This window comes from Gavialis gangeticus, unplaced genomic scaffold, assembly GCF_001723915.1.
Source record: "Gavialis gangeticus isolate Ggan-Ray unplaced genomic scaffold, GavGan_comp1, whole genome shotgun sequence".
Lineage (NCBI taxonomy): Eukaryota > Metazoa > Chordata > Crocodylia > Gavialidae > Gavialis > Gavialis gangeticus.
The window spans coordinates 56,799,267-56,810,515 of NW_017729025.1; the positions used below are offsets into that span (position 1 = coordinate 56,799,267).

General features: G+C 39.9%; 1 protein-coding gene across 5 annotated transcripts in view; it reads right to left on the reverse strand.

The window, feature by feature from the left end:
- The window catches only part of LOC109298642 (cTAGE family member 5-like), a 103,854-nt gene that overhangs the window by 17,002 nt on the left and 75,603 nt on the right, over positions 1 to 11,249 (reverse strand). For all 5 annotated transcript variants that reach the window (XM_019518850.1, XM_019518851.1, XM_019518852.1 and 2 more), the window contains 8 exons: positions 10,444 to 10,566; positions 9,754 to 9,877; positions 9,331 to 9,374; positions 7,876 to 7,966; positions 6,359 to 6,497; positions 3,404 to 3,505; positions 1,076 to 1,136; positions 772 to 807 (listed from right to left, as the gene is read on the reverse strand). In XM_019518850.1, the coding sequence (XP_019374395.1) occupies positions 772 to 807; positions 1,076 to 1,136; positions 3,404 to 3,505; positions 6,359 to 6,497; positions 7,876 to 7,966; positions 9,331 to 9,374; positions 9,754 to 9,877; positions 10,444 to 10,566 (720 nt within the window). The remainder of the gene's footprint in view (positions 1 to 771; positions 808 to 1,075; positions 1,137 to 3,403; positions 3,506 to 6,358; positions 6,498 to 7,875; positions 7,967 to 9,330; positions 9,375 to 9,753; positions 9,878 to 10,443; positions 10,567 to 11,249) is intronic.

Below are 11,249 nucleotides of genomic sequence, written 5' to 3' on the forward strand. Positions count from 1 at the left end.
ATGCTGCTGACTACAGAAACTAATGTACCTTAACTACACTAAACCTATGGGCTGCGACACTCAGGGAGACCTTGGATCGTGGCTTCAAGACTTAAGGGCTTATGTTAAAGATTGTATACTTTCTTTACATTTTCCTATAAACACTGAAATAAAGTATTATAGCTATGTTCACTCTGAAGCCACTTCACAGTCTAAGATCAAAAAGCTACCATATAAAAATTACAGTCCAAAGCTACTGAAAATACCATAGCTGCATTCCTATGAACTTCAATAGGATTGTATCACGTGCAGACCCTCTAACACTGGAGTATTTAATTAAATAGATGTTCATTTTCCAGCCTAAAAAGATAAATAAAAAAAAAAGAACCTTGCAATATTAAGGAAGGGAGTGGAAATCAAGGAAACAAAATGTTCAGAACGGGACACAGTATCTTCTACTGTTAGACAAAGTATAAGATAAGATACAGTACAAGTTAATAATACATGAAAATGGCATTGAAGAGACCCAGAAATTTATTTACAAAACAGCAGACATCTGTTAATTATCATGTCTTACTGTGTGGTATATTTGCTTCTACAGCAAGTGATTATGCAGCATGTTGCTGATAAATTTAACCAGACCTGAACTAATGATAGTGTTTTATCTAATAAGAGTTTTTGTTAGCAGGTTTCTGAGTGACTCATTATTGTTCATAAAAATACCCATGGAGTTAAACTACTTTGAAAGCTGGTTAGAAGTGTGAGGAATTTTTTCAGGACTTGTAAACTTACCCAATTATCATGAGCTTTCTTCTCATGTGAAGTAATCTATTAAAAAGAGAGATTGATTAAGACAATCACAAAGGCCTTGGAGCCTATTCCTGCATACTTAATACAGAATCTTACACTCTTACAAAAGTTAATATGGTCTCAAAGGTACAACTGAGAAGTTACAAACTAATTAAAAATAATCCCAACCAGTTGTTAATCTTTGTCAACTAACTGGAATTATATCAGATTAGAGCTGATGATATTACTAAAGGAAAAACCAAAACACAACGCCAGATAATACCACCCCCCCACCACAAAAACGTACCTGACTCTGGTAAGAGCGGATTGTTTTTTCTAGCTCTTCTTCAAGATCTTTTGCTCGTTGTCTGTCATGAAAATAAGAAGATTTAGAACACTGTAATAAACATAAGAATAAAAACAATTGCAAATACTTTTGTTAACAGTGAAACTGCTTAAGAGTTTATGCACTAAAATAATTTTGTCATCTAAGAGCAAGGTCTGTCTAAATGGACAATGAAAGGTATGCATGTGGGGGGGTATGTTAAATCTTAGACACAGTTGAATGCAAAAGTGACTTAGAACAGTTGGTTTTTATGAGGCCTGCTAAGACCCTCTGGCACAGATGAAGACCTTCAGTGGTGTACAGTCAGAACAGCCAGTCCTACACCAATTCTAATATAATACTATATTTACTGAAATCCAAGACAAGATTGTATTCCCCAGTCAGCATGGCAAAAAAGATGCCTTGTCCTGGATTCAAGTACCACCCCAGGGCAGGCAGCCTACTGCTCAGTTCCGGCTTTGGTCCTGAGCCCCAGACTGAAGCTTGTTTGGTGGGGTAGGGAGCCTGTAGCTGGGGGTAGGGAGGAAGAAAGGAACCAGCAGCCTGCCCCCCCACACCTTCTCCCCAGCTCATGCCTGTGCCTGCCACTCCCACACTCTGTTCCCCTCCTCCCAGCTGCCCCCTCTCCCCTTAACTTCTGCTCCAACTCCAGCTCTTCCAGCCCCCATCACACTGCTGGTGCCTCTCCCTGGCTAGGCTTGGCTGGCCATGGTTCTGCTGGAGCCAGAGCAGAGCTACTGCAGCACAAGGTAAGGAGGGGGCATGCTGCAGGGGGGAACAGGAGGTGGGGAGGCAAGGAGCAGTGGCACAGGCACAGGGTTCAAGAGGGAGCCACCTGCAGAAGGGAGCAGGGGGTGGGGGGACAGAGGGGCAGGGACAGGTGGACATGGGGAAAGGGAAGCAAGGGGCAGAGGTCTGATCCCTCATCCCCCACCACTGCTTTACCTGCCACAGCTGTGGAAGGGACAAATTTAAGATGACCTTCCCACTAGTTAGAGTCTAACCATGGAAAATCATAACAACTTTATAAATTTCCCATGTACATAATCTAATTACTGGGGAGGGGGTGTTCTTAAATGCAAAGTTGTCTTGCGTTTGTTTAAATATGTTAGCTGCTGTGACTGGAGAATTGTGCACTCCTACTGTTAACTGCCAAAATTGTCACTTGAGGCAGTTGTTGCAAAATGCTCCAGGGGCCAATGTGTGTTCCAGAATCAGAAAAATATAAGAACCAATGCACACCTTTTTTTGCTTCTCCCAGCTTCCCACACACATACTCTACAGACCAAGTGTGACGCACGCATCAACTAGACCCATGGAGTGGGCCCAACACGCATACAATTTATTCAATGTTCTACTGTTTCCAGTAATGTCTTAGAAGTTTTAAGACAGCCCTACAGTTTCATAGATGGTAGGGTCGGAAGGGACCTAAGCAGATCATCAAGTCTGACCCCCCTGCCATGGCCAACGACTCCCTGCCATGGTGTTTGTCTAGCCTCCTCTTAAGGACCCCCACGGTAGGAGCCAGCACCACTTCACTTGGAGGTTGACACTTGTCCTAAAACAAAATGAATAGCTGCTGATATTCTGAATAAATTGAACTTCCACTTGTTTGTTTCATAAGCATGCCAGCAGCACTGTCAGAAGTCCAGCAACCAGGTTAATCAAACTGATCAGCAAAATCTCCTGAAGAATCAATCATGAAATTGTGCTCAGAGCTCCCATTAAATTCATATATGCATATATGAAGTTTAAGGAATCACTACACATTTCAGGTATCATATGAGCAGAGCTAGCAAACACACCCATCACCTCATTTTGCACACCAAAATGGTGTGACAAGGATCACCTGGCACACTTTGTACCAAGTTATAACATTTAGCTGAAATGGCAAACCATCCAGAGACGGACACCTAGAAACAGAATATTTAAAATACTAAACTGTAATGGAAAAGTTGAATATATCTGTTAATTTTCCAATGTTATTCATTCATATATTTAGTACTTTACTAATAGTGTATATAGTATGATACATGAAAGACCCCTGTCAAATACGCACATAACTCATTGACATCAGCCTGTTACACGAAAACTTGCCAACAGACTTATGTTTGTTTTTAATCTATACTGATATCACATATTGATGGGAAGAATCTGTTTATAAAAAGGTAGTATATAATTATACAAAGGTTTTGAAGGAATATATTAATTTTCAAGGTACTGTAACTGGAATATTTACTAACTCTGTGGTATTTTGTAAACATTACAGCAAAGGAAATCTGTAAATACCTGTAGCTGTTTAGTTCTTCAGCAGCGTGATTAATTTTTTCATCTACTTTAGAGAGTTTCTCTTCTTTCTGTAAGCGCTCTCTCTCTTCTACTGTTAATCTCCTTTAAAAAAAAGCCCATGCAATATGGCTTGGTTAGGTAAACAAGCTATAGCTCTCCAATTATTTTCTCAAAAACAACCTTAAACAACGAGAAATGCTGCGACCTGTGACATTTTTCATAGTAATAGAAATAGCTTCCTTAGAAAAAACGGTAGTGTGACTAGTTCTTACTTGTTTACACTTATACTAGCCATTCTTCATGAAAAACTTGGAAAACAGTAAGGTCCAAAAGAACAAGAACAAGCAAGACACTTTTCAAGGAGCAGGAGAATATTCTGAATAGCAAAGTAAGGTAAGCAAATTTACAGTGGTAATTTCTAGTCCTTTTTGTGTTAACATACTGCTTCTACAAAGGATCACAGGTTGAGGATTTCTGGATGTTGTTAAAGATAAGAAAGCCTTAGACAAACTCACTCTCTTACTATCCCCACCAAGAACCTTTGAGGGTCCGTGATGGGAACTACTGAAGCATTGGAAAAAGACAAAATCTATATTCCAGCCAACCAGACAACATACTGCAACTCCACAGAGCATTCACAGTACTAATTCAGTATGTAGGTTATAACAGGTACCACTGGCCATTCTCCTACACAAATGTTCCTGGTCACTTGGCTGCTTAATGGTGGACATGTTAATGATGCCCTAGGTTTTTCCTCAGTCCTGTTTCTCCCAAGTGGGAGTACACACTGGGTGCATCACTTCCCTCTGTATCTGTTTTTCTGCCTCCCATCTGACATACTGGGGCTTCCAAGGTCCCTGCTAGAAAGGATAAAGTTCACTGTTAAAAGTACAGTCGACTGTCCACAAAGTAGAAAGAAAATAACTATTTACATATTGTTGTTGCACACCTGACCAAAGTTTTATCTGATTCTAGGCTCTACTTAAGAGACCACGGACTGAAGGGTGCCTTTTTGTTTACTATTTTTTTTTATTTTGAAGTCTAGTGCAAAACGCATTCATTTATGTACCATAGGCTGTGGAATAGAGTGTCAGTGGATAACTGGTTCAAAATACCAAGGTATTTATATTTAAATTAGTGGCTATTTATACTTTGACATCTTTTGCTATATAATGTGTGTTTTTTTCTAGTTGCTTGATATTTTTTCTCTCTGAGAAACATCAATATAGGATTAGAACACCTGTAAAGACACTTTTCTATGACTATTCTATCAACTGATAGAATTAAAACACAACCAGTTTCTGGAAAGGTTTCAAAACCACTCACATGGCTTAGAAGCTTAATTGACCAATTTTTAAAACATATTTACATGCATTACCTCTCCCTGTTCCCTTATCTGAAGCCCAGCTTATCCACATATCACAAACTTCTAAAATTTTATTCTACCACTGCATATGCTGGTTTTTTGCTTGCCTGGATTTATTTTCAGTACTGTAGATCAGGCTTGTCCAAAATATGGCCTGTGAGCCACCATGCGGCCCACAAGCCATTTTCTAAGGCCCACAGTGCTGCGATGGGAAACGAAAGTAAACACGGTTTACTTTCGTTCCTACCCCTTGTCCCTCCCCCATCCCCTCAGCAGATTCCTAATGGCTGCTGAAGGGCTGCAGAAGGGACAAGGTTCCCACACACACCACATCAGCTTGATGTTGCTGACGCGGTGCAGCTCCTTCCCTTCCCCCTCATTTTACAGTGTCCCTTCCTCGCCCCACCCCTCCCTTCCTCATTTGCATGCCAGCCCCGCCCTGCGCCAGTCTCCGCCAGCCACATGGGCTGGAGCAGTTCGCAGTGCAGTGGGCGGGCGGGCGCAGGGGGCGCGGATGCTGGCTCAGAGAGATGCTGCGGCTGGGCCTGCAGGAGATGCTGCTGCCGCTGCTGCTGTGGCTGTCGAGGTAGGAAGCCAGTGCCACTCCTGCCTCCCCGCGCCCACAGACATCGCGCTGGAGGTAGCGAGTTGCGGGCTCTGGGGAGGGAGGGACCCCTGCCACTTGGGCTCGGGCTGCCCCAGGGGAGAAGGAGCAGTGGGGTGTCCCTACACACCCTGCACCCCCCTGTAGAGTCCCCACATGTCCCCCTGGCTGCTGAGTGCAGGCGCACAGGTGTGGGAGCATCCTTGAGGCCGCCCAGGTGGCAGGGAGGAGTGGAGTCAGGTGGCACCCCTTGACCCCTGCACCCCCAGGCCATGGCCGGGCTGGACAGGCTGCGCGAGCACCCACTCCTGCCAGCCCACTGGGTGATAAAAAGTTCATGATCTGGCCCCATAGTCAAAAAGGCTGGATACCCCTGCTGTAGATAAACAAAGATCAGCACTTTAACAGGCTGAAACAAACTATAAGTAGTAGATCACAGACACTTTTGCACATGAAAAGTTCCTTTGAAAAAGTTAGTAAAAAATTACTTGGGTAATAAATATACAAAAAAGGTATAACCATGAAAACATCCTGAAGTAGTTTCCTTTTACCCAGAGCAATTGTAAGACTAATATCATTGCTCTTCCCAATCTATTTTAAAATTCCTATATTTAAACTATCCAAGTAATTTGTTCAGCTATATACCAGCTTCCTAGTAAATTCTCCATTTTTATATTTCTACTATAATTTTTATCTGGATTCCTTATGACTTGGTGGCTAATGTAAGCTATGTAATAATTATCTTTCAGTATAAGATACCACAATATTCATTCACAGGTCTGGCCTGAAAAAGACCCAGTAATTTCCCATATAAAAAACTAGGACTCTTGGTTCCAAATGATCATTTTGGAACCAAGAATTCTAGTTTTCTGTATGTCTTTTTGTCTCAGACCAACACAGCTACCAAATACAATTCAGTAATTTCCCAAATTTTCCTTAATTTTTCATTAAAAAAGTTCATGTAAAAACATAGTGGTGCCTATACCTGTGAAGTTTCATTTCATTTTCTTGATATAACTCTGTCATTACTTTAAGTTTTTGCTGAAGCTTCTGTACTTCACTTTCAAATTGTGCATTTTCAGACTGCAAGGAAACTTGTTCACTTCGGAGATTTTCAATGCGTTCTGTCAAAGTTAGAGACAGCCAAGTATACAGTGAACGATGAGCATTTTACTAAATTGAAACAGTGAAAGCATTTCAGAAAGCAATTAAGCACAAAAGTCCTTGACTTGCAATTTTAATAAACTCAGACCTAGATTTGGCAAACTGGGTAGGAAAATTATTGCTTACGATACACAATATGTACAAAGCCCCAATCTGATAAATGCCCAGAGACTGACTGAAGTGGCATTGTGGCTTAAAAGATAGGAGTCAGAAGTTCTCAATTCTACCCCTAGATTTGCTAGAAACTTGCTTTGGTCTTGATTTGGTTTGACCATTTATCCATTTCACCTTTTATATATAAAAAACCCCCCAAAAAACCCAAAAAACCCCAGATGGCTGAAAAAGCTATATTCCTTTAGAGGATGCAATTTTGTGATCCATAATCTAAGTTTTAAAATTTAGTTTTAAATTGTTAAAAATCAAATTCTATAACACCACTTTTGGTTGTAAATGTAACCAATTTTAAACTGACAAGAGTGATTTCTTCAGAGTAGACTGCCTGAGATAATGGTTTAGATTAGCACTGTCATCCTATTCTTTCAGAGCCTCAAACAATGCTTCTTTTCAGTAAATTCAGGAAACTTCAGTGAAGTAAGAAGCTGGTTAAATCATATATATCTATATCTATCTGGCTTAGTCCATCTGTCTGTCCATAACGCTCTTGCCCCTCCCCACATCATTTTCTATGGGCAATTCACTAGTAATCTAAATAACTGCCCACTGCACAACATTTAAATAGGATCTCCCTTCTGACAGTATTATTTGGGCAACAGACATCTAGTTACCAATATTTTGTATCTAAGGCTGCATTTATTTTAAAATATTTTCTTTAAAATGAAGGGTCAGACTTTGTACAAAGGATAAGAGAAATCTGTACTTTCAGAGGCAAGTTATTTTTTTAAGAAGAAAGTTATATTCAGCTCAATATAAACTACATGAATGAAGCCACATGCTTATTAAGAACGTTTCAAAAGTCAAATTAAGGTTTCCTTTTCAAGTCTTTAACTTTTACAAAACATTTACATTTCTTAAAATATAATAGCTAAATTCGAAGAGATAAAGAGCATACATTTTGAGCAACAACTGTTACATTTCCATAAATGAAATAATTTCTTGCTTTTTTAGTTGCTTTGCTTTTTAAGACCAAATTTTAAAAGGGTTAAGGAACTTCAACACAAATTAAATGGATTTCTAACAGAGTAATTCTTTTAGTGACAACTTATTTTTTTTCATAAAAACTGACTTAAATAACACTGATCAACATAACAGCTTCTTTTATTTTAAAAAATATGAATTACTTAAAAAAAAATCAACATACAAACATGAAAAATTGATTACCTGCAAGCTCTTCTTTGGCATTATTTTCATCATCCAGTTTTGAATACACTTGATTTCTTTCTGTTTCCAGGGTTTTTAAACAAGCATTTAACTATATAAAAAGTGAAAAGCAAACTGATTGTGAGACCATAGTGGAAGGATAAAGACTATTGGTAGTTGTTTTTATTTCCTAAGTAAATACTCTTTACCATAGCAGTGTATGCCTGTAAAATTAAATGTCTAATGCTGGGATATGTAGTTACCTAACATTTTATTTATGTCAGACAGGTTCAGGATAGTCCTAGGGCCAATTTAGTTCATTATTTTCATCAGTGACCTGGAAGATGGAACAGAGTGCATCCTCAGCAAGTTTGCAGATACCACCAACCTAGGGGGAGTGGTAGATGGACTGGAGGGTAGGGCCTGGATTCAGAGAGCTTGATAAATTGGAGTATTGAACCAAAAGAAATCTTATGTGGTTCAATAAGGACAAGTGCAAAGTCCTGCATGTAGAACAGAACTATCCCATGCACCAGCATAGGCTGGGGACCAACTGGATAAGCAGCAGCTCTGCAGAACAAGACATGGGGGTTACAGTGGACAATAAGCTGAATACAAGCCAGTGTGCCCTTGTTACGAAAGTGGCTAATGGCAGACTGGGCTGCATGCGCAGCAGCACTTCCAGCAGATGAAGGGAAGTGGTTATTCTCCTCTACTCAGTGCTGGTGAGGCCACTTCTGGAGTACTGTGTCCAGTTTTGAGCCCCCCCTTACAGAAAGAATGTGGAGAAATTAGAGAGTCCAGCAGAAAAAAAGATTAGAGGGCTGGGGCACAAAACTTACGAGGACAGTCTGAGGGAACTGAGCTTGTTTAGTTTGGAGAAGAGAAGACTGAGGGGGGATTTAATAGCAGCCTTCAACTACTTGAAGGGGAAGTGCCAAAGAGGATGGAGCTAGACTGTTTTCAGATAAAAGAACAGGGAGCAGTGGTCTCACGTTGCATCATGGGAAGTTTAGGTTAGACATCAGAAAAAACCTCTCTCACTAGGACGGTAGTAAGACACCGGAACAAGGTACTCTGAGAAGTTGTGGACTCTCCGTGCTTGGAGGTTTTTAAGAACTGGCTAGACAAATCTTTGGCTAAGATGATCTAGTTGGGAGTGATCCTGCTTTGAGTTCAACTAGATGACCTCCTGAGGTCCCTTCCAACCCTAATTTTCTGATTCTAAGAGCAAATGCGCATGTTACATAAATTTAAAAAATATCAAACTGAACTCTTCTCAAGTTTAGAAAATGATTAGTCTTTTAAAAATGCTGAAAAATCACAAACCTTGCTTATATTGTTACAATGATTCATGTACATTAAATACAATGATGTGATTACATGAATTTTTAAAAGTTTACTTTATATCTCATTTATTCCCCTTGTTCTTTCCTCTAGTATTTATCATCAGTACATCATAACCTTACTACATACCTTAGCAGCATATATCAGCTTCTTTACAGTTTTCTGTTGATCATCTGTTTCAAAAGAGGGAAATTTCAGTACAATTAGTGAGTCACTGTAATGAGTTTGCAACAGGAATAAATGTTGGCTTCTCAGTTACCAAAATATGTTTTTGTTTGGCTTTTCTTTGTTTTGTTTTTAATATAAAACACTTCCTTTCTTCCCAACCATGCTATCATAGATGCTTAGTTTTTTCCCAGCTGACCACAGATCAGATCAGCAGCAATGCTGAATGCAGTTGGAGCACACATTTAAAATGCATTAGCAAGTGGGGTTAGGAAATTCTGCTTCACCATTTAAGAAGTTAATCTATCTACAAGCTTCACTGGGATTCGCTGTCATAATTCACCTAATAAAAGTTCATTTTGAAGTAGAAAGCTCTTTTTATTGTACCTAGATGCTCTCCATTTTCTGTTTCCCCCTTTGTATCAGTATCCCAGTGACTATCTTCAGTGGCATCATCTTCCCTTATTGCTGAGCTCCAGTCTTTCATCTTCAATAAGCATTCTGTCAGTGACTACATGTGATATAAAAACAACACAAAACCAAAACAGGAAAATATATACTAGCAGTAAGACTCTGACAATGTGATTGGGACAGTAGCCAAATTTTATCTCTACCCTATTCATTTCACATTAATTTATCAATGTAATTCCTTAGCTAGGATTCTACATGTCCCACAACTTTCCCATTAAAGGACCTGCCAAAAGGTAAACCCCAGAGAAGCCTCTACAGGTACTTCACAATATCACAGGAAAGTAGGGCTTGTCCATGGCCATTAGCTCAGTCAAGATTGATCCCTCTTTCTGTAGACTGAGCAAGCCTGTATGGTCAGATTCTCTGGAATCCGAAGCACCACTGACAACAAGTGGTAAGTAAAGAGGTAACAGAAAGGATTTATTATAAAAAAAAGCAAACATCAGCATACAAAATTAGTAACCATATGCTGAGAAAGACAGAAAAATAAGAGTAAAGGAAAGTTATTGCAAGAAGCAAGTTCTGAGAAAGCTAAAAACCTATCCAGGTCCTAACAATTAAAATCAAGCTACATAACTCAAATCAGTGTTTTATATATTAACCTACCTTGACTTGACTCTCCTTATTTTTCAAAGCTTCCTCCATATCTGCTTTTGAGGATTCAAACATTTTTGTTTGTTCATTTAGTTCACTAAATCGTTCACCCCATCCTTCAGCTTCTTGTAAAAGCTAAAAAGAGAAGTATGCTAAATCAATATGACAATATAATATTAAATGAAAAATCAAGACTAGCACTCAAAAATATTTTTTTCAGTCTAACTATTAACAAGCCTACAGATACTATGTACTCACAGGAAACCTATGCTTGAAAGAATGTGCAACTCTGAGAAGCTTGGAACTGACATCTAGGCAAGAGGACAATATAAAGTTTATTTCAGGAGCAGCCATTCTTCAGTTTCCATGAGGCAATAAAGAGGAAATTATTAGGCCTGTGTGAATAGGGAAGTATTTGATTTGGATTTGGAAGACAGTAATTCAAATCAGTGTCTCCATTCGAATCTGCTGAATCAGAATCGGAGATTCGGCAGCTGATTTGGAGATTAGGATTTGCCCGGAAAAGGCAGGCACAGCCAGGCAGCTGCTCCTCTGGCTGTGCCTGCCTTTCCCCATGTGGGGGAAGCTGCAGGAGAAGCCCCCATGGCTGTCCAGCCCCAGCCTCCTGGTACTTAAAAAAATTTTTAAAAAGTAAAAAAACCTGCACTCACCAGCAGTAGCAGCAGCTGTGGGGGCTCTGGGCCCACATGGCAGAGCCATCCTGCACAACCCCTGCTCCCCAATGCCCACACCCCCAGCAATTTAAAAAAAAAAAAAAAGCCTCACACTCACTGGCTGCAGCAGCGGGGATCAGGGCC